Source organism: Cololabis saira, chromosome 3 (genome assembly GCF_033807715.1).
Source record: "Cololabis saira isolate AMF1-May2022 chromosome 3, fColSai1.1, whole genome shotgun sequence".
Classification (NCBI taxonomy): Eukaryota; Metazoa; Chordata; class Actinopteri; order Beloniformes; family Belonidae; genus Cololabis; species Cololabis saira.
Window position 1 is genome coordinate 33,503,297 of NC_084589.1, and position 23,703 is coordinate 33,526,999.

General features: G+C 39.2%; 1 protein-coding gene across 3 annotated transcripts in view; it reads right to left on the minus strand.

Moving 5' to 3' along the window:
* Positions 1 to 203: 203 nt before the first annotated feature.
* The window catches only part of slc9a1a (solute carrier family 9 member A1a), a 33,279-nt gene continuing 9,779 nt past the window's right edge, over positions 204 to 23,703 (minus strand). Inside the window, exons 2-14 of one of the 3 annotated variants that reach the window (XM_061717293.1) lie at positions 18,339 to 18,802; positions 17,079 to 17,329; positions 15,050 to 15,267; positions 13,948 to 14,150; positions 12,027 to 12,116; positions 9,994 to 10,064; positions 8,674 to 8,850; positions 8,409 to 8,535; positions 8,058 to 8,147; positions 7,177 to 7,258; positions 6,878 to 6,928; positions 4,643 to 4,958; positions 204 to 4,440 (exon numbers count right to left, since the gene is read on the minus strand). In XM_061717293.1, coding sequence (XP_061573277.1) covers positions 4,663 to 4,958; positions 6,878 to 6,928; positions 7,177 to 7,258; positions 8,058 to 8,147; positions 8,409 to 8,535; positions 8,674 to 8,850; positions 9,994 to 10,064; positions 12,027 to 12,116; positions 13,948 to 14,150; positions 15,050 to 15,267; positions 17,079 to 17,329; positions 18,339 to 18,802 — 2,120 coding nt within the window. In that variant the 3' untranslated portion in view covers positions 204 to 4,440; positions 4,643 to 4,662. Of the gene's footprint in view, positions 4,959 to 6,877; positions 6,929 to 7,176; positions 7,259 to 8,057; positions 8,148 to 8,408; positions 8,536 to 8,673; positions 8,851 to 9,993; positions 10,065 to 12,026; positions 12,117 to 13,947; positions 14,151 to 15,049; positions 15,268 to 17,078; positions 17,330 to 18,338; positions 18,803 to 23,703 lie in introns of all 3 variants that reach the window. The other 2 variants (XM_061717292.1, XM_061717294.1) reach the window with 2 other exon arrangements.

A 23,703-nucleotide genomic window follows, 5' to 3' on the forward strand; every position in this document is an offset into this window, starting at 1 on the left:
TGCCTGTTGTTAGCACAATACTGCAAACCAATCAGAATAATTATGATAATTTCTTCTTTTTTTTTTTTAACTCCTAAAACCAAACAAGCGTATACTCAAAAATGTTAAAGGCCCAACAGCTGGTTACTGATGCATAAACCAGAACGAAACCTTATCTTTTTCAACCACGTTACAGTACTTCAATCATGGCACATGGACACAGCTTTGTTATAAAGTAAATCTTTAATATTAAATTGCTTTGAACATACTTCACATCATGGTTAGTTTTAGTGGTCGTTACAATGGAATGCTGAAAGCTAGAGATTAATCAACAGGAAAGTGCACACGTTATATAGTTCAGACTCTGTTTTTACATCACATGTTACATTTCTTGTAGATTTGTTTCATCTTTATGTACAGTATAGTCCCGATCATGTGAATATTAAATGAAACATGATAGTCTATGCAAAGTTTAAATTTGTAAACTTCTTATAACAGACACATTCAAAGAAAACTAATTGAAAGGACAGGAAATGACGAGGGAAAACTAATCCCACTCTAAAGCCCAGCTTCTTTACAACAAACCCATCCCTCTCTTAAGGCCCGTCATTAAGAACATTCTTTCTCCCTGTGAAGCGTCACCTGATGCATGAAGTGTACGTTAAATAAAAGCCTTTTATTGCTCTTTCTAGCATCAGAGTTTGTAGATAAAGGTACTGCTTTGTTAAAGTGCTCTGTCTTGTGTAAAACGATGGCGTGCGACAGGAATCAGGTCAGCTAAACTGGAGACAACTGGATGGTAGGAAGGTATGACTGTACGCTGATGACACTGGAGTGTGCGTTACACTGAACACGGCCTCTTCTAGCTCAAAGTCTGTTGTGATTGTCAGCAGTGTGACTTTAATGTTGGTCACATGTTACAGTAAAAGTGTTTCAGCATGTTTTAACCCATGTAGTAAAAAGTATGACCAGATTAGTGTTTCATGTTCCATGAACACCCATTTATTTGACTGTAAATTACAATTTGCTGACTGGGTGAATTGCTACAGAAAATAAACGCAACAAACATCTACCTCACAAAAATGCAGAAATGTTAATGAACCTGAAGCATGCTGTTATGAAGATTTGAAACACAGAAAAGCAAAACTAGAACTGAAACATTAAACAACAGGATGTGGTGATATATTCTGCTTGCGGTTCTGAGTGTAAATAACCAATTCAGCACAATGCATCTATGAAAACAATTTAACTTTAGCAGAACTGAGTTTGAGCAGAAAACTTAAAAACTGATCAAAAGTATAGTAAGTCAATTCAGCAAGCTTCCACTTTATTAAGCAAAATATAGTGTTAAAATCAACATAACATGGAGGAAAAAAAAAAAAAAAAACAAGCCCACAATGATGCTCTTTTGGAAGTGAAGCTTGTGACGTACTGCACACCTCCGGATCAATATTTACACATAAAAGCAATCAGAGGATGGTAAAAACAACCTTGAACAAGGTAAAGCCCTTGAGCGTGTAAAGCACTATTTTCAAGGACATCAAAAAATGTAAACAAGAACAAAAGAAGCTGAAGGGAAAGCTGGTGAGGCAACGGTGTTGACATTCATCCAGCAAAGAAGACGGTGAATACCTGAACCTTTGCAGAGAAACATCCAGCGCGTTGACAACAAAAAGCATTCATATTGAAAATTAGTAATTTAACAGACGATGTTTTTTCTTTTGATTTGTGCATTAAGCAAATTGAAGGCAAAACTGATGTGCATGTGACAATCACTATGACATACAAATACAATAAAGTAGGTTCTTCTATAGGCTGAATGGCTTCAGATTTAAGTTTTCTTTAGATCAAACATTACTCTGAGAAGTGTGAGAATGTTTGCCCTGATAATGTATTTGGTATGAAAAAGAAAAGTATGAAAATAGCATTTATTTTCGTTTGAATAAATCAAAGTCTTTGGAATAATGTGAAGCAATCGGGACCTTGTCATTTCTAACTGTGTATAGCTTGTAGATCCCTTTATCTGATTACATCCCGGTGTAATCATGTCGTACATATTCTCAGTCAGACTTTCCATTCAGACACAATCACAAGCAGAAGCAGCGCTTAAAATCCACCACTTCCTCCTGAAATGCTCATCACACTCAGCACAACAGTTACAAGTTTAGAGATGAGCAAACTGTCCACGAGTAGCCAAACTGCACGTCGTCTGGAGAGTCGATGGAGATACAGTCCCCAAAGCGCAGATGTACGGACACAGTTCTCACGTCTTCAGCTGCAGTTCGGATCCCCTTTTAAGGTCTTACAAATCCCCCGCTGCTGCTCCATGTTACTTCACAAGGAGTAATGCAAAGGGTTTTACAAGTCCTTTGGATGATTCAAGTCAGGGTTTTTGGAACAATCCTTTTGTCTTTGACCCCATCGCTGTTGACATTTTAGCGTAACGTTCATCTTGAACACTTTTTTCAAAATAACACATTTAAACTGGTCGGACAACAGGTAAAATGCAGAGGAATAAAAGAAGAGTGGTAAGAAGTGAACAAGCCTGCCAGGGGTTTCTGCTGTTTTGGATCGCTTGTAACATGAGCTGTCGTGTTAAAGCTGATTCAGTCGTCACAAACAACTTGAAACCAGCCAGGAAACGGGAACGGTGACTCACCCGAGCTGTTTCAGACCGTTTTAGACCAGAAGTCTGCTCTCCAAATGTCTTCCAGTCTCTCTCTGGACATGAATGAAATATTACTTGTGGGGGCAAATTAATCTGACTGTGGTACCTTGTTGTTCTGCAGTAAAAAAACATTTGCTTTTTACCTTGTTTATTTACATGTTTAAACAATAAAACTCATCACACCAATAACGTTGATCATTTATAGTGTGTTATATGCCCATTTACTAGGAAGCTGTGTAAAAAGGTGACAATCTAGTTTAGAGTGGCCATCATACACTGTACAAATATATATATACTGTAGATCGGCCACTGTTAAGGGATTTTAAACTGATGTCAGTTTTATGCACCTATTATAGTATAAGCTTGTATAAATTTAAAACTCATATAACCTTTATAAAATAAATACAACCATTTAGAGGAAATAAACCTTGGTATATCAGCGAAAAATGTATATGCATGTTTGGCTTTTACGTATATTTTAGGTGACAGATATGCCATGTCCTCAGGAAAAGAAAGCAGCATCAACTTGTTTCAGTTTGTCAACTCTGACAAATGTTGTAAGGCAATGTGAAGAAAACAGAAAAAAACATAATGGACTTGGGACGCCGACTCTCCAGCTGGAATAGGTCCGATGTTTACGAACAACTCAAATAACTCTTGAGCCTTATGTACAGCAGAGTGACAGACATGAAAAGCTAAATAAAAGATCTGCTTCGCATGCAGAGGTGACTTTAGTTTGCAAAAATATGTAAAAACCTTCTTAATGCCCATTGTTGATTTTAGATTTTCTCATTTTTAGGAATTTGCTTGGATAAGAGAGTAAAAGACTTTTGAAGAGCATTTACACTTATCGACATATCTTACACATCTGTACTGCATAGATTTTTTAGTTTTTTTCATGACGTTCCTACAGATTTTGAAGGTGTGGAGGCATTGATGGATATTAGTGTTAGACAGCAGCTGATGATGTGCACTTGTTCAGGTACATCTGCCTTTAAAAGTCCAACCTGAATCAGATCTTTAAAGGGTGTCTCTCATTGAAGGAAAGTGTAAAATTTGTCATATGACTTAGATGGAGAAGAATGTAAAGTAGCAGAGTGCAAACATCCGTGCAAACAGCCGTCTCAAAAATGAGCTTAAATCTATGTTTATACATCAAAACCCACTGAGCTCAACATCAAAGCAGGATTTTCTGAAGTCCTTGTAACTCAGCCACAGAACAAGGCTGCAGGTCTGTAAGCCTGATTATAAATAACTTTTACACACTCGGCTCCCAATCTCCATCCCACAAATACTGCAATAAACTGATTCCAAAGAGAAATATGTGAAAACAAAATATGTCGACTCCAAAAAGACACAGAAATAAAAATGCACCAAGTGAAAAGGCTCGACATTAAATAAGGCCAAATATTTTATAACAGCTACATCTGAAAGTCCTGATATCCAGCAACTTCAAGTGACAGGCTGAATGAGACACAACCTGAAGGTCTATGCTAGAAAGTGAAAAGGGGACTTTTTTTTTTGTTTCATTACATTTCAGACTGGTCCCTCTGCATGTTGAAGAGAAAGTGACTTTAAAGGCAGAAATATTTTACAACAATGGTAAAATTTAAACATCACTGTGCAATTGTTATGAACAAAAAAAAACAACAGTCTAACACTAAATTTAAAATAACATCGTCTGACACTAAAACAGTTCAAACCTTTGGTAATGCATAGTTCTTTCAGGCGGTCAACCGCTTAATCCACCTCCTCTCAAACAGCAGGTCCAGAAGCTGCTGTCTCACTGCTTGCTAAAGAAATAAAGAACGTTAAAAATAACTGAATATTGGCTGTCTTTCTTTCTTTCTTGGGCCCCTCCTTTTACTTTTTGTTTCTGGTTCTTACAGAATTAGCAGTTGACTTGTTTTGTTGCTGAACCAAAGAGATCATTTAGAGCAAAGGAGTGGCGCTACCCTCTTCCCTCTCACCAGTAAAGGCCGGCTGGTCTCTGACCTCTCTGGTGAGGAGACATCTCAGGGCAGGAAGGGTTCATCCTCATCCTCGTCCGCCCCGGGACCGGGGTCGCTTAGACACCTCGTTAGCTTCTGCTGATCTCTTGCTCCGTCTTCCTCCCCGCGCTTGTTTGTTTCTTTGGCCGCTGTAGGAGGCGCCATCATCAGGCCCCGGTCTTCCTCCTCTGGCTCTGTCTGGCCCCCCCGTTTGAACTCTCCTATAACGTTGACAGAGTCCGGAGACTGCGGAGACGCCAAGTCTATCTGGATAGCGGGCACACCGTCTGACTTTGGCTTCGGGTTATAAGGTTGGGGATCTAGATGCAGGGCAAAATGTAGGATTTGGATGGAATTAATTCTAATAGTCTTCAGAATGAATAAATTGTCCTCCCCTACCGAGGCATTAGCATGCAACGAGACTTTTACAGATATCGCATATTCACAGTACAACAAAAAATAAAGCAAAGAAAGCTAAATGCTCCATCACAGCTTGATGATTTAGCAGCTTATGCTGACTTGTGAAAAATTTGGTGAATAAGCTGGCATACATCAAATAAATTATGAGTAGGTTTTGCATAATTTAAGAGCACGATGAAAAACGCTGACATCAATGCCAGCGTACGGCTCATACGTCCTGCATATGCGAGCCATAAGTTATGCCATTGTTGACACTCGTTCACACACACATCACCTCAAAGCTCTGTGGTGACGTCCATCCGAGAGATGGAGGATCCAGCAGGGCTGAGATGAGGACGTGTCCTTCAACGTCAGCATCACCTTGTCACAGGGGCGACATGGTCCCTTGAAAAGGCTGAGCTCGGTGTGTGTGTGTGAGCAGTGAATGCGCGTGAGAGGTACTCGCTGGATGTGTAGGGCGGTTGACTGGAGAGATTTGAACGGTGTAGCTAGATTCAGCTGCCCGTTTTCAATTTGTGGGTGGATTTTTAAAGACGACTGCAAAGTGTGGCTCCCCTGTGCTGCAGTCTGGGAGTTTGGCCTGTATGATCATGTTAGAGTGGAACTCTGTGAGGAGGTGGAGGCCACGGACGCTGCCCTGATGATGCCACTGACAAAGGCCGAGGCGTCGGAACCTGCATCATCTCCATTAGAGGGTGGTGTCCTCCAACTGCTCATCACCTTGCCAAGACACTTTTTGGCAGTGCGTTCGATGTTTTGTGGCCGCATTTATAATTGGCCGTGACAGCTCTGTGATATGCTGACATGGGGTATAGATCATTTAGACCAGTGGTTCCCAACCTGGGGTCCGGGCTCCCCCTGGGGGGGCGCCAGAGATCTCTTGGGGGGGGCGCGAAACTTTGTCTGCTGTGAAATTATGCAGTTGTAAAAATTATATTTGCGAATGAGTCATTCATAAGACATTGTTAGGAATAATTTATGAATGTCTTGAATATTTTTTGTGTTTTTTATACACTGCTGACAAACACAGGAAATGATTTCATTCCTTATTATTATATCATTACTCAACATTTAATCTACTCCGACAGGTTGTTAAAGGAAAAATTTTTAAAATTTTGGTCTCATATTAAAAAGAGACATTTTTCAGAAATATTTTTATTTCCTTTTATGTCCTTTTGTGCGTATTTTATACATTGGTGACATTGGAGAAAAACAAAGTAATATGTATACAGAGTAAACCAAAGAGAAATGTATCAAAAAAACATAATTAATGTTCATTTTTTCAATTAAAGACTATTTTGGTGCTAGAACGTACGGGTCGGGGGGCCTGGCTGGTCTTAGACACAAGTAGGGGGGGGCTCCAAGGAAAAAAGGTTGGGAACCACTGATTTAGACTATCGTTGGGCAAAACCAGTGAATGCTGGCAATACGCAAAGCATTCGTTGGTAGAACTAATCTATACGTTATTGAAACATTAGTTAGAGTTACTACTATGTGTGTATATGTTATGCATGCATCTAATTCGTTATGAATACGCCATGTATATGACGTAAGAAGGAAAAAAAAATACATTGATAGTTTATTATATACCAGCGTTCGAGAGAAATCTGGATACAACGGCATATGCGGGCTAAATTGTCAAGGTGTGATTGGGCCTCAAGAAAGGTCCCTCTCCAGTTTCCTACATGTAGCATGCTGGATGGAAATGGACCTTTCAAACCATGTCAAAAAACAATGTTAGTAGTGCAAAAGCATGCTTGTTAGGATTGTTTTGGGGTTCTCGTAGGTCAAATGAAACCCTTCTACCCTCACTACATACCTGAACACTTTCCTTTTTGCTGTGGATCAGGTTTGAAATCTGAACTTCTGCCTAAAATGAAACCACAGTCTGGTTTACATGGTGGCTGACACATGCCAACATATTTCCATCATCGGGAAAAGACCTACAGCTGCAGCTGTGATGATTGAGCTGTGTTATGTTAGTGACACTAAATAAAACACTGTGTCTGAGCCCTCTGGGTCCCACTGATGACAGATAATGTTCTAGTTGTTTAATGCAATACGTGACAGTAACATTAACTGACTGCGTTTAGCTGGGTCTGGGATGGACGTATTTACCTGATGACAATCTGGCTCTGCGCATCGTCGGGGAGTCGAGAGGAGCAGCAGGAACCGGCAAGTAGTTAGAAATCCCTTTTATCTGCAAAAACAAAGAAGTTCTCAGTTTTTCAGAAGTCTTTCTTTGCTCTTTAGAACACTGACAAATGTAAACTTTTAAGCAATCGCTTTCAATAACATACCAAGCTTAAATGGGAAATTAATGACAAGAATTAAAAAATCCGATTCCATTAATTGTTTAGGAAATTCAGTAAAACAAACAGCGCCCAGTGACTCAGCATTAATCAATAGCTTTAAGAAACTTCATTAAAATTATGTGTTGCTTCGCTGAAGCCTGCAGAAATCCTCCTGAGCCCGCTGCAGCTTCAAGCTCATTTGATTTTCCATGAAGAGGAGTCAATTTCATTTTTGCAATTACAGGCTGATGAAACGTACGACAGTGGGACGAGTGTTCTGCAGCAATAAATCAGCTCCTATTTGTGCTGAGATATTTAATTTAGGACTCGGAAGGCAGATTCCAATTAGAGCACAAATCATAGTTTTGGCTAAATCGTGAAAGTGTTGGTGGGCCAGGAGAAAAACACACGGTGCTGCCTTTTTTTTTTAACTCTCTGCCGTCAAATGCTTTACTCAAGTTTTACCAGGGGTTATTCCTCAAACACTGCTCTTGCAGGAAACCTGGTTAATATCCGATTACAAGAAAAAAAAAAGCATCCATGGCCTTTCAAGAATTTCATAGAGCATACTGATCTTTTTTTTTTTTTTAAAGTCTCAAACTTCTTTGATAATGACAGTGACAAAATGTACTATGTTTAAGCACGCTGTGATCAATTCTGTGCTTTATTGACGAGATGAGCCCTGATTTAAGAAGCCTTACTCACCGTCTTCTCCAGTTGCTTCTTCCGAAGTAAGTCATCAAATCCATCTTCAAAGGGATCAGCAACCAGAGTGTGTCTGTTGTAGGAATGCATCTGAGGAATAAAAAAAACAAGTTGCACTAATATAGTCATATTTCTAACTCATGGACTACGTGATCATCACAGGTCTGTAGATACTACTTAATGTGCACGTGGAGCCACTAATTTAGTCCCAACTAAATCCAATAAATCATAACTAATAAGAAGAAGATCAGTTTTAATTATGACATGCTTAACAGCCAGTAACACAAGATCACACGATATGGTTATAGAAATGAGAAAAACATGTCATTAGTCCATCATCAGCAGTGTTACCCTCTGCCGTGTCCTCTGAAGGTTGTTCCGGAGGATTTTCCGGATCTCCTCCTCTCGGCCTTTGGGCAGCTGTGGAAAACCTCTCTCCGCGGGCTTCGGCGCAGCAGGCTTCTTGGGTTGAATGTTCCTGACGAGCAAGCGGGAAAAGTGAGCGCTCATTTTTGTACCTTCAACCCGCGTTAACGAGCATCATTGATGTGGTAGAATTCAATGCTAAATCAAAGTTTAAATAAGAGGTAATAATGTGAAGCTGCTCAGTGCTCACTGCATGGAAACGGTGGAGGGAACAGCAGAAGGCATCTTGGAGCCCACGCCGCTCTCCACCAGCTCAATGGCATGTTTCATCTCCATCTTGTGGTAGAAGGCGACGAGCTGTGGCTCCTTGGAGCGCTGGCCGGCTATCAGGCACTTCTTCACATACTTTTTGTTGAAGCGGTTGAGTCTGAGAAGAAGAGACAATCGGGACAAAACATTGGTAAGAACATGTGGAATTAAACTTGTGGAATTTATCACGGCTAGAAAATCAACATAAAAAACATTGTTACTTTGTTTACACAAACAAACACACTTTCAGTTCCAAGAGTTATATCATCAGGATATAGAGTAATAAAACATCATCCGATCCTTTTCAGGTGATTAAATACAACCTCAGAAACACATTACACCGTATGTTACACCATGTCATTATTAGTTTAAGAAAGACTGAGACAAAATTCATTAGCAGTAATTAAGTACAGAGCATGATTTAAAAGCATGTATGACTTTATCCGTCCAACACTGATCCTACTCTTAGCAACATTGTTTTACAACCAACCAGATTGAGGTTTGGACCAACTGTCCCGTCACACGTGATGTGTGAAAAGATCATTCCAAGCCTCAACAGTCCAGATGACTTCTGTGGCTGCAGGAAAACCCCAAATCAGACCAGTCCTTGGCAGTTAGCATGAGGTTGCTAAGGTGTTATCATGTGTTTTATTCTCACAAAACATAAGGATTTGCATAATGGCCAAAAAAAATAATCCTTGTTTTGGTATCGTCTGTCCAAAGAACTTAGATCCAGAACAGAAATCGAAAGGTTTTTTAAGATGCAACTTTTCACACCTCGGAGATTCCTGTACCCGTTCAGTAAGTTGCTAGTTATGCCGTCATGCCGCAGGCTAACTGAGGGTGTAGAGTCTTGGGCTTTTAACAGTTTCCCTGAACACTGCACCATTTGACCTCGGGCTCACCTTGCTAAAATGTCCACTCCTGAAAAGTTTTCCATTTGGGAATAATCTATTTTAATGTAAAAGAATTGCTTGTAAATAGCCTCACAATCTGGCCTAGATTGACAGGCAGCAACAATTACACTGTCACTGTTTCCATAAGAAGCAGTAACGGTGTACTCAAGTTTCCCACACACTGACACTTCACTTCGCCTTTTTTTTTTGTAAAAACCTATCGTGTTTATTCCTCCAAGGTTTAACACCTTGTAAAACTTTCACCCTCTGTATGGTTGGACCCGGTGTAGGACTAGTGTAAACACCGTAGACCACGTTCTCTCATGACTGTCACATGTAGTTTAAGCTGATGGTGAAATCCATACTTGTCTTTCCAGTGGTGATGTCCGTAGTGCCCACAGATAGCTTCAATTCCAGTCAGTAAATGGTCAAGGAACTGCAGATTAAAGTTAGAGATGTTGTTAAACGGACAGATTAAAACATTTAAACAGACTGAAATAGACTCTCTGGAATCGACCACCCTTCAGTCTTCTTAATTATTTTGAAGCAGGCTAAGCAAACACGATTCATGTGTTGAAGAGCAACTTAATTTAAGTTTACTCCCTTTTATATTTTTTTTAAAGCACTTCAAAAATGAACTCATTCATCTTTGGTGTATCAGATACGTTTTACGACTCCAGGAACTCCAGGAGCACATTAATCACTGGGCTGCATCATACATTTCCCTTCAATGCTGTCAACATTCCCGATGTTAAAAACACACACAGGTTGGGTACGCCTGCCAGCATCATCATCATCAACAACAGCAGCCCAAAAGCTTTGAAATGGATTCCATTAGAGTCAGCGAGCGGCACCAGCAGCCAGGTGACTGATTGGATTGAGTTTAATAACAGAAGTGGCGTGCCTGCTCAGAGGACCAGAGGAATACACTGATGCATTTGTTGTTCAGTGTGCAGTCGCCTCACAGATTGCCTCAGTGTTCTTACTAAGCTTGTGTGTGACAGCCTGATGGCCAGTGTTGCTATAATAACTAGTCACGAAGCAAAACCATCAAATTCATTTCTGCATTGTAGGATTTATACAAGAACTGTGATGATGTGTCCACTTTCTTAACAGAAGTAAAGTTTCTGCAGAAACTTACTGCCAGTAAATGAGAAGTATGCTGAATAATCAGTTTGTTAACAGACACTCTCTTCAGATTATGCATTTGCATTCTGCTTTTACAAACATCTAAAGTTTGGAACTCCTTTGTTCCTCAGTTTATGGAAATCTGATTAAAAAAAAATACAACTGGCTACAAACAAAGAGTGTTATAAAAGTGCAGAGTAAACCAATTTTAACATTAACCTTTTTTTATGTAAATACTGTAAATTTATGCAAAAATCTACCTTTTGAATGGGTGTATTTTTTTCCATCCAACTGCAAAAATGAATACGGAATCTCACCGTGCTAATACTGACATAAGACTAACATTTTAGTAGCATTGTGTCATCACTTGTTAGTTTATTTTCACCCCAAAAACAAATACAACAAGGGATATCAAAAACATATGCTTGAAAGAGGATGCAGCGTGTTTGTGACTGGTTAAACAGGTGACTGGTCTCCTCCCTTGTGAACATAAATGAGTACATAAACATGAGAGGCATGCCGGAGGTCTGTTTGCACTCTCTCCAATACTGTAGCAGCCAGACACTCCTTGTCTGACATTCTGGTGTTTTACAGCAGAAGAGCCATTAGGATAACGTGCTCCTCTTGCCTCGAGCACTGGTGACTCACTATCCCACACAAGGATGTATATCATGTGTGTGCACTCGGGTAGTGTGCGGGGAGAATAGTAGTACAAATACAAAATCACACAAAATTTGGAGGATATGCTTGCTACTTTTAACTATATGGGACAAGAAAATGTTTTCAATCTACAATAATCCCTCATTGCACCATCTGTACAGTGTATACATGTGAAGTTCCACCATGTTGCCAGCAGATGGCAGCAATTACTAAGATTTGAAAAACTAGGGCCTCAAAGGATTTTTAGTATATTAGGTTTTGCATTTTCAGTAACTACACCTGAAAAGACGACTCAATACCCTCCAACATGGCATTGTTCATTTAATTGTGGTCTAATATGTACTTCAGGAAACTGTCCTTATGTTTGTACAAAAGGGGAAGAAGTGCAGACACTTGACACAGGAACTTGCTAAAAGGGAAAGTTGACTAATTAACCCCTGCTTCCGTTCATTTACATTTTGGATGTGTCAAATGTATTCATGCAGAAGATGTTTGGCAGTTGAAACATTTTAAGACACTGTGACATTTCAGATTTCATTTCCACAGCTGTAAGCTCTGAATGATCTATAAGCACAAACACGAAGGAGAACTGGCTTCTGACAAGTCGTACCTGGGTGTGAATCTCTTCATTAATTGAGCGCTTGGCCTCTTGTTTCTTCTTCACCGCCAGCAGCTCCACCAGCGGTTTAATAGTCATGCCCTTTGAGGATAAGAGGAACAAAGAATTATTCACTGTGAATGATTCTTAACCTTGGCCTGAGATAAAAAAAATCTTATCACAGAGTTGATGGAAGTGCTTTACGACTCTTATCTGCAGTATTTTTTATGATTTTTCTGTGCCAGAGTAATGTATAACAGATGTAATAGTACCGTCATCTCCCTGACACTTGATGAGCAGTAAATCAGCTCATAGTAGACCTAGTTACTTAAGTCAAATTAAAATGTAAACCCAATGCACCTTGTGTTGCATTGTCTTCATATCAGCAACCTGTTACTATGGAGATTTCATAGTGGTTCACTTAAACAATGAACATAATCATGAACATAAGTTGAGAGCATTTATATTCTAATATTTAGTTACCAAGCCTCTGTCACTTTGTCTCTGACATATCAATCCTGGCCGTTCCTCTGAAGTTTCAAATCCAACCCATCCTTGCAACCCCCAAAGAAAATCTTAAAATGTTCAACTCTGCCACCTCCAGCTCTGCTTCTTGCTGAGTGCTGCGGTCTCCAAACCACAGAGAAGCACTGGTCTCACAACCATCTGGTCAACTTGTCCCTTTTCTCTTATAGCTATTCTTTCTTCTATCACAGAAAACTCCAAACACACTTCTCCGCACAGACTGAGGCAAAAAAATATACCATCAAACAACAGAGTACATCCTAGAATATGTCATCTATTATCAGTCTATTGTCGGGACGCCTTGGATCTTAACCAGGAGCGCTAACCCAAGTCCCATTGCATCGTTATGGGGAGGCATGTTTGTGTAGGTTTGTTCTTGTCTGAATGTAAAAGCTTAAGTGCATTGTTCTGCCTTCTAAAGGCATTAGACTGGCTGTCTGGCTAACTTAGTAGACAAAAGACTCCTACTATTAACAAACAACCATGTCAATGGTCAGGGATGCATTAATAGTAACTTCTATATACCCCTGCTTAATCCATACAAAAGAGAAGACTTAATACTTGTATAAAGGAAAAAATAGACTCCTTTACTATTAGCTACGGAACAATTAAGATGCAATGGAAGCAGTAAAACAGCCATTGGTATTTAATCAGAAATACAAATAATCAGGCCATAAGCAGCTACATATACGTGTGGGGAGCCCATAATGCTTTTTCTTCCCGGTTTAGATTAAACAAGCCCCAAAAAAATGCTTTGATGGCAGCAGACACATGCATCTACTGTACATGTAAACTGCAGAGGCAAGAAGCCTCTGATTTCTAACCAGGTCTGTGCATACGTCACAGCTTCCGCATGCCACTCCAGCAGCATGAATAAAATATGTTTCTACTCTACTCTAAAAAAAGAGAGAACACGGTCTCAGGGCTTTTTCAGTTTTATTTTAGATATTCCAGCTTCCTTTTTCAAAACCAAGGAGCTGAAGACAAGAAAACTTTAACTTCAGCTTTGCATCTGACCAGAGATTAATAAGGCCCTTTCAGTGAATCAGCTAAACTACTACAAATAACGTAGTCCTCTGGATGATCAACTGAATGAATAGCTGTGAACACAAAGTTTTTTCCCCAAGCCTAAATAAACTGAGATCCCATGAACAGTGGGAATTCAAATCACACAGTGCAAGGAAAAATTCAAACTAGATGCATCATATGCAAATATACTACCCCAAAAGCAACTCTTTTGCAAACCAATAAGTTTACTAATGACCTATGCAGGTAATGGGGTGTGTATAATGCATGTGGAATAAAATCCACACTGTAAAAACTACTGACACGATTTTATGTCACATTTATAGGTCTAGTATCTGATTTAGATTGTACCATAAAAGAAAACCCAGGGGTGTATTCATACCTGAACAAAGACAGTGAAGAAAATAACTGTGATTATGGCAGTGAGGAAAATCTCCCTCATTTCAAAGTGTTTAGGGTCCAACAGGAACCCAAGAGAGAAGGCAATTGCCCCTCGCAGGCCACCATAGGCTATGATGAACTGGTCCTTGGTGGTCAGCTTGACGATGCGGAACTTGTTGATTATGGCAGTAAGACCAACCACACCTGAAAAGTAAAAGATCGACTTTAGTTAGCTTTGACTGTTTGAGACATTGTGTTTTTATACATCATATGTAGAGTAGATCTTGTCTTTTTCTTCCCAGTTTAGATTACAGTTAACTTAAATCTGAACGAGAGTGCTGTTCTATCTTTAATACAAGCTACCTTAAAATCACCTAAAAAGTCATTTAACTGCCATAGAAGAATGTATGTCAATGTTTTTTTTGGTCAAAATCATATTAAGAAGTAATTGTGTTAAAATTTGACTGTGGACTTTTTGGACTGAGGTAAAAATAAGCCAGCTACTACCAGGAAAGTAGACTATAAATAATCATAGCAAGCTATGGAAAAATTGTAATCAGTAAGACTTTAAAGGAATTAATTGTACATAAGCAGCAAAAGTAAGAAATGTAAGTTAGAAATGTCCTTTAATTCACAGGCTGGCAACCACTTGCATGTTTTTCCATCACAAGATCCTGCATCATCAAGAATGCTGAACCGCATGACAGACCTCTGCATGATTCTTTCACTTTCAATCCCTCTACTATGCATCACTTGTCTACTCGTATGACAAATCAACCCGCTTCCTAAAATTACCAGGGTGCTTCTTGTCAACAGCCAACGGCTGTGTGATGAAACATATCAGTATTTACTATTGTAAAGGATTCAAGTCCTCTTATTTGTGAACAAGGCCACTTTAAAGTGTACTGTAATACTCTCTTTTTAAAGAAACAAAAAACTAAAATGTAAGCCAAAGTTTTAGCTCAAAAGCACTATAAAACCTTCAATGACTGTCCTGTGCTAAAACTGACTACAGAAGTAAAGGGAACTCCCGAGAATCAACTTTGCACTTTGTTTCTTTTAGTTGAGGAAGTGGTGGAAAAACAGAAAAAGGCAGGACTGACCTATGACACGTGCAACCAGACACAGGATGACGGTGGCTGTGACAAAGGCCCAGTTCCAGGAGTGACTCCCACCCACCGTGGCCACACCGAGAAAGATGAAAATTAATGTCTCACTAACGCTGCTCCACATTTTCAGGAAGTACTTGATGGTGGTGTGGGACTTGTGGGATATGTTGGCCTCCACATAGGGTCGCATCACCGCTCCACATGCTATTAACCTGAACACAAAAAAGAAAAACATCATCTCAATTTGGATAAAAAGAAAGTGTGGATTTATGCACTTCAAATGTATTCTAATAGTCTGTATGTTTCCAAACATAGTTCCTTGTAAAGTAAATGCAGATTTAGTGTGATGTCAGTATTTTCTAAGCGCTTTAATTACTGACACTATGTTCCACACTCAAAGACTTCCATGTCATGTCCTGGTGATCACAACCCTGTTCCAGTCAAGAATCATAGAAGGCTCCTCTGTCCAAATGTGGATCAATAAACACTATCAGTATGCAGGACTTACTCTGTGCGTGTATACACAATAAGTTAGCCTCAACCTTCACAAAGGGCTGTCCTGAAAGATACACATCAATTGGGCTCGACACAGGGGAAAGACTATACATCAGCACTTCCTGTCAGCACTATTCCCAGGCTTGTGCAGGAAACGGATTGCTATGTACTGGAGGACCTGATGAAGCGCTACCTCAGAAAATGTTGAGAGGTCAATAAATCCAGGCTTGGTTTAGCTGGCATTGGTTTAGATTGATTCATAAAACCACTGGTTATAAAATGTATCACCTTCTACTGCAGGGCTATTCAATTGGCGGCCCGCGGGCCACATGCGGCCCGCCAGGAGTTTTTATGTGGCCCCTGGTCATATTTAAAAAAAGGGGTTGTTTGTTGAAATTTTTTTTTTTTTTTTAATTTCAGATTTTTTGCCAGTGTTGCACAGTGTCAATGTTTGTCACATTATTATTAACCTCCGTTTATAGAGGACTTGTTGACATCATTAGGCTTCTAGGATTGGCCTGACATTTTTTTCATTTGAATAAGTGAGGACTTTGCATTTCAGATGGAACTTCTAAGCCTCCTATAATTTAATGTGATTGTTTTGTTTTGCTGATATAATGCACATATGTGTCATTAATAAAGGAGCTTATGGTTAATATTTTGGTTGCTTATTTATAACATCAAACTGGCTACTGTGGACTAAAATGCTTGTGCTCAATGCTTAATATAATATTCAAATAAGGAAATCTTGGTGGAAAGTGGTGCTTTGTCATTATGGCGTGTTTTATTAAAAGTAGGTCAATATCAATTTCATTAAGTTTGCACAATGCATGGTTTCAAAATGAACTTGCTTTTAAAATAATATTTCTTTATTTGAATATTATATTTAACATTCACAATGACTAAATCTGGAGACAATTAATACATAATTCATATGTAAACTAGATATATTCAAATGTATAATACAAATGTATTATATTTACATAAGTCTTCGTCTTTGAGTGCAAAATACCTTTTGAAAACCCCCAAATTTTCAAATTGTGCGGCCCTCTCCATACAGTCCTTTTGCAGATGTGGCCCCCGGCCGAATCTAGTTGAATACCCCTGTTCTACTGCGTACAACTGGAATACTGTTTTGCCAGATTTAAACTGCAAGTCGGTCAGAGACAATCTCAGCTAGAATATCTGCAGTGAAGTGTGCAAACACTTGACTGCCTTTGCCTGAAGGTACGCTGCTTCTTCTAAAGGTGTTTTAATGAACCTCATATGGGATGTAGTGATTCCTAACAGCACAATTTATTAATTTACAACCAGGTAATTACCACGAGTAGTCCGTCCATCAAGTTATTCGGGTTTAACTTTGAGGTTTTCATGTCTATGGGAAAAGTTACATAACTCATCAACAATAGGCTTTAGTGGAAATAAAGATTGAGTCACTTCTAAGTGTGTTTATACCCTGCAATGGGCCAAGGTGTGAGAATCTTTGGTCTGCCTCTGAAAGTATGTCTTAAACTACGTCAAAACTTACGCCATGATCCCAGACAGGTGGAACACTTCAGCCGACAGGTACGCCATGTAGCTGTAGACGAAGACAAAAAGCGGCTCGATGACACGCGTGTGGGAGGTGAAGCGTGACGTTAAGGCAGCCAGGAACCCGTAAGCCGCTCCCACCAAAACGCCACCCACCGCAACCACGAGGAACGAGATGATTCCCAGTACGATGTCCAACACAGTCACTGTGCCAACGACTGTATACTCTTCAAAAAGGTGATATAGCACCTAGGAAAAAGAAGAAGGGTAGAGGCAAAAGCAGAACAATTACCGACTTGAAAAAAAAGAGATAAGAAATTAATTTATATGAAAAGATGGCATAAAAAAAACCCCACCAGCATGATATATATAATAGTCTATACTTGTGGGTGTATTGACTGTCTGCATCAAAAGATGAATCTAAAATAAAGTGCTCATAAATGAAGCAATTAAAAAAACACTTGGTCTCTAAAGTAATTACGTAAAATACAAAGTCATAATACAAAATACAAATCTCCTGAAGTCAAAATGTGTTGGTCTACCAGCCAACTGCCTCGGTTGGGATATGCAAACTGTTAAAGACACCAAGTGCCAAGTTTGTCTAGACAGACCATAAACTGTTTTAGCCAATGCTGATGTTATATCATCTAGCTTTAGAAATGTTCAGTGGTGCCAAACTCTCAATTAATCATATGGATTAGAGAAATTGGCCTCAACAAATGAGCATGCAGAGTACATTTGAATGAAAATTGGTAAAAAATATCAAGCACAGCCCTCCAAAAGGGAAGTGTTGTGCTGACTGATGTGAAGAGGACAAGTTGCCAAATATCTATAACTCATGTTCTGTCAGTAACAATACTATAAATAATACTGCGAGACTAGAGCACCCCAACTAACAGCTGGCATGCTGTTTTCTAAGAATTACAGCAGCGTGACAGGCTAGAAAATAGATAACAAAAATAACAAAAAATGAAACCCCACAACCTGCTCTGATGATTAACGGCTCGTATTTAGCTTTGTCACAGGTAAAGCTTGAAACTGTGGTCAAATGTAGTATTTCACTGAGTTTATTTAAGGTGTTATAGATGAAAGGGTAATTTATCCACTTTAACCCTTTCAAACAAAAAGCTAAATAAAAAACAAAACAAAAGGTTTCCATAAAGCATCTTTTGGCAGGGGTCTTTATGTTGTCTATCAGTGTTTTCTTGGGACATTATGGCATCATGAAAGTTTATCGTCCACAGTTTTGGTCACTCACCACTGTCACAGCATCATTGAGCAGCGATTCGCCGAACACCAGGATGTGCAGCAGCTCGTTGATGTGAATCTCCTCAAACACAGCGAGCACAGCAACAGGATCTACAGCTGAGATGACGGAGCCAAACAGCAGGCAAGGCAGCAGGCCTATGTTTTTGAGGTTTGCCGCCTCGATCTGACACACGCCGTAAAGCACACCGCCGATGAAGAAGGCATTCCACAAAGTCCCCACGACAGCGAAAATTAGGATTGTGCCCAGATTTTCCATGAAGGGTCGGATGGGCAGGAAGTAGCCGGCATCCAGGATGATGGGGGGTAGCAGGCAGAGGAAGAATAGATTAGAGTCCAGCACAGGTGGGACCTCCTCTTTGAGTAGTTGGATGAGTCCTCCAACCAGCAGGCCAACCACAATCAACAGGCAGCTCTCTGGCACAATACTGGACAGACGAGGAATCAGATGGAACCCTGGGATAATTCATGAAAAGACAAGAATGAGGAAGGCACTTAGAATTAATTGCGTCTGTGTGTATTTTTCATAATTGTCAAGGGACGAGGCGGTTGGCCAGTCCCAAGTTGTAGATTAGCTCAATACAAAATACACAAAACCAGAATAATTTGACAACTTTATATTTGTTACAATGATTTATATTAGAAATAAAAACCAAAATGCTTTAGTGGCAGTTAAGTTAATTTTATTAATAACTGAGAATCATAGCTGAAAATCTTTCTAAATAATACACCTTGAGATCTCCTGGAGGTGTTCTCGTCTGTTTATGAAAGTCAGTACTGCAAAAAGATAACTCCAAAGTGCTAACTCAGCATTACAAACTCAACCAGCTGTGAAATACTACACCTCAGTGGAATGTCATCACCAAGACAAACTCTTAACTCCTGTTTTAGTCGCTTTGTAGGTGCAGAGGTTAAAAATTTAAAGAAAAAAAAGGGATTGTCTATCCAAGGAAAATCACAGCAAGTACAAACGTTACTGATAATATTGCAGATAAATGGATAAAAAAAGAAAAAAAAAAAAAAAACACAACCAGCTCCGTGTTGCGTAGGCGCTGCAGGCTTGTCAGAGCTTGCCTTTCCTTATTTGCTCATTTAAACAGCTACCTTAAGACAAGTCGTTGGTCTTGAAGCTGGGTGCCTTATACTGCAATTCAGCTGAAAACTAGTGGTAGGTTCAACTGAAACTATCACATAAAAAAAAGAAACTCCAACGTGTATGTACTCTTCTGAATTATGAGCTAATCCACTTTTTTCTTCCAAGCAGTTACACTAAACTGAAAATACTTTTCACAATCTTGCAGCAGTGCTTGAGGCTGCATGGCACAAACCGCTCCGCAGTAACTCCTCAGGATGTTATTGCTTTCACGCACATTTAACCTTCACTAATACTTAAACTCCTGGGTAGGAGACTCAGAGCTATGGCCCAAGCAGTCTAAGCTCCACATGAAATCAAAAACACAGTCAAGGCTACATACTGACAGTGAGGTGAATACTGGAGCCTTTTAAACAGTAAACCAAAAAGGATGAAGACATCAAAGTGAATGTGGCATGCAGGCCATCACAGCTATATTTACAGCACACCACCACAGCACAAGGCCATGGGAATTTATAGCTCACACTGTTAAAAAAAATAAAAATCCAGATACAACAGTCATAATGAAACATGCATGGGAATATGAATGAAGGCAACAGGCTTAAATATGGGAAAAACACAACTCATTGTGGTGCTGAGTGAGATCTAACGTTTGAATAACAGTTATCTTGTACAGCTCCAATATTTATGACTTAAATATCTGAGATTTAACACATTTTGCAATGTCATAGAGCTCTTGTACATAAGTCCTGACAGGAATATGTTTTTAGTGTCATACAGAGAAGTAGGTTTGTAAAGTTTTAAATGTATATGGAGTAGCAAAAAATACATCTTTCAGTGATGCTGCTTACTGTACTCATGTATAATGAAAATAAAAAGTATTCTATTCTATTCTAAACTTGTGTTCACAATCAGGTTTAGCTAGCTAGAGACAGAGCTTTACTGTGATGCTAATACTTCTGCATTTTATTAACCAGTTCTGGACAAACTGCTTACAGACGTCGGACCAATTTTAAGTGGTACACTGCACTCAAAAATCTCTCAAAATGTTTTAGTGCGACTTTGGTAAACGGCTAAGCCGCTCCGCTCGATAGATTGTCGGACCATTCCCAGCTGACACAAAGACGTACGGAAGTCGGTCCTTGGTTGGATACAGCTGGCAACATCAGACAACGTTAGATAACTAACTATGTAGTGCTGGCAAGCAACCATCATCCAACATCTAGTCCATGTAACATTACCATCATTAAATGTAAAGCCAACGTTAGCTTTTTAGCTTAAAACCAATTTTCAAAACTATATCATAATCAAATGTTGTCAGGTGTCTATCGCTGGCAACGATGAACCAATCAGAGAACAGTACGTAGTACGCTTTCCTCCTCAAATTTTTATTTGTGGATTTGTGAAGGACGAATTATTTAAAATGTGAGTGTATTTTTCTGTATTTGTTACAACTGAACAATATTCTGAGTTATTGTGAATGAGTTGAATAAGGTTCGACTTACCAGACTTTTTTTTTTTCGCTTTATATACGTTTTATCATGCGCCTTATATTCCGATGCACCTTATGTATGAAAATAGACCCGTTCATAGATATTGCGCCTTATAACCCGGTGTGTCTAGAGATCTGCAAAATACGGTAATCTGTTTATATGCAAATCACTGCCCATGTTATTATTCCTGTTGCAAATGGAAGAGTCTTTTTTCCACCATATGTTGTTTACCTGGTTTGGTCGCATAAACCAAGGTGTGGATGATTGTGTAACCACCTGGGTAGGAGATTCACGGATGCATTGTAAGTGTTAAATAGGTGAAACCTGAGGCCACCCCCTCTGTTTAATGTTGGTTTTTCCTGTTTCACATAGGTGGTTTCTTTTACTACCCTCTCAAAACCATCTTTATTCTCTTTCTAAAATATATATATATGTTTAACTCAAGAGTGTCTCTTGCCCTTGAGATGTGATTTGCATACGACTTCAACAGTTTATAAACTCAAATCCCCTCCAGTCAGTTTGAACTGAGTGGAAATGAGTGAAATGTCTACAAGAACTAAGACAGGTAAGTCCAACTGCCTTCATTCAAACCTTTGAGAATGATTCGTCATTAGTTTACTCCATCAGTAGTTCTGTAGAATTGTTTATACAACATGATGCAACATGACAAATATGTTTTTTGTATTATAAAAAACTGGCAGTACAAAGCTGCAAAGCCAGATGGAAATACCAATCAAACTGAAAACAAAACAAAATAAAACATAACGTGTATTTTCAATGACTTCCGCCCGAATAAGAATAAAACACATTCTATTGAATACAATTATTCAAGTAGCCCAGGGGTCACCAATCCTGGTCCTGGAGGGCCGGTGTCCTGCATGTTTTACATGTTTCGCTGCTTCATTGCACCGTGATAAAAGTGACTGTGTCGTTAAGAGAATTCTGCAGACCTCAATGACAAGCTGATGACGATGATTAATTAGAATCAGGTGCGTTAAAGCAGAGAAAACTCTAAAACATGCAGGACACCGGCCCTCGAGGACCAGGATTGGTGACCCCTGCCCTTCTAAATGACATAAGAAGACAGACAGCATGTTTAGGTATTCTTAGAATGTGTTTATACTAGAAAAAACGCAACACTGAGCCATGCCAACAAGATGCTAGTAGTTCCCATGGTGGGTTTCCCACAGAACTTTAACATTAACGTCAGAATTTGTACCCATTTTACTTTAGCAATGTTGGACAACATTCCCAAAAGCTCATGTTAAACTATCTCTTGGTTGTCGTGCAATAGGCTTAGGTCTAGTGTAAAGTGTCTGATATTCATTGATATTTATTGTTATTTTATTCTTTTTATTTCCTGTTTTAGTTTTTAAATGTTTACTCATTCTCATGTTTGAACTCTGCACAAGAATTCCTATGTACTTTAACAAATGTACAAATGGCAAATAAACTTTATCCATTTATCTATCTATCTATCTATCTATCTATCTATCTATCTATCTATCTATCTATCTATGAAGACCACTACAAAATTCAAGTGCTTCGGCACGAGAAATGCTGTTACAACAGCAGCTCGGGAGAATGGTGTCAACTCCTTCTTGAAGACAATCTACAAGTTCACTGATGCAAGTAAAGAGATCATTTTCACCTAACCACGAGAAGTTTCATCTTTACAGAATGTAAAAGTCCAGAATATAAAATTATGGGTTATGCATCTGCATGCAGCTAAGGATCTGGAGCTCCAGGAAAAGATAGTAAGAGGCTTTATCTTAAATTGCCTAGAGAGACCTCATTTCCTCAAAAAAAAAAAAAAAAAAAAGTCTGAGCCTGTATACTTTTCTTCTTTCTGAGAACTTTATTAAGACACATGCTTTGCCCACAACCCGCAACAGAATAGGTAGCCAGGTTGGATAACAAAGCTTTCTTGTGATAACTGCGTGACCCGACAAACAGAAACCCCATTTGACTTCTCAGAAAGGCATGTGTGGTGAACAGGAGGTAAATTCCACATCTTGTTCTGAGACTATCCACCGCATAACATCTCTTCAGAAGGAAGCGTTAATAGTGTTTGCTGGAGCTTTTCAAATTAAACAGCATTTTAACACTAATGTTCACAACATCTCAGCTTCAATGGAAAGGGATATGTAATTATGAGGTTATATTGGAACGTGTTCGAGACATCGGCACTAGAAACAATCTATTTCAATTTGATGAACATCCAATTACAAGTGGACCTGTACAACCCATGGAAAGATCATCTGTGTGCAAAAATCGATGACCATTATTACAGGCCTTTCTCTAGGACAATACTTAAGAGTTTTGTTTCACTAAATAACTCTTTTTTAAAGAGATATTTGTTTACTATCCTTCTTTTCTATTATGGCTTTTAATAGATCACAAATGCATGGCTGGTATCAATGCAATCAAACAAATAAAGCCTGAAAAATGGGGAAAAAAGGAACGAGGATAGAAAAAAAACCAAAACCATGGAAGTACTGTAGCCTCTGGCTCTCATTTTACCCGTGTTTCAGGAGCAGTTTGGCCACAAAGAACCTTGTTCATTTTTCAAAGCCTTACCAGAATGGAACAAGTATAACTGAATTCAGAGGGTGGTGTGCAAAAGGGTAAAGCAGTCCCATGATCCCTTGGGTAAAGTGTCCCTGTGAGTGACATTAAATAAAGAACCAGAGCCAGGGTACTTCTGGTTTACATATTAAACTGAATCATAATCCATAAATAGACCAGAAAGTCTTGGTTTTTAATCCAGT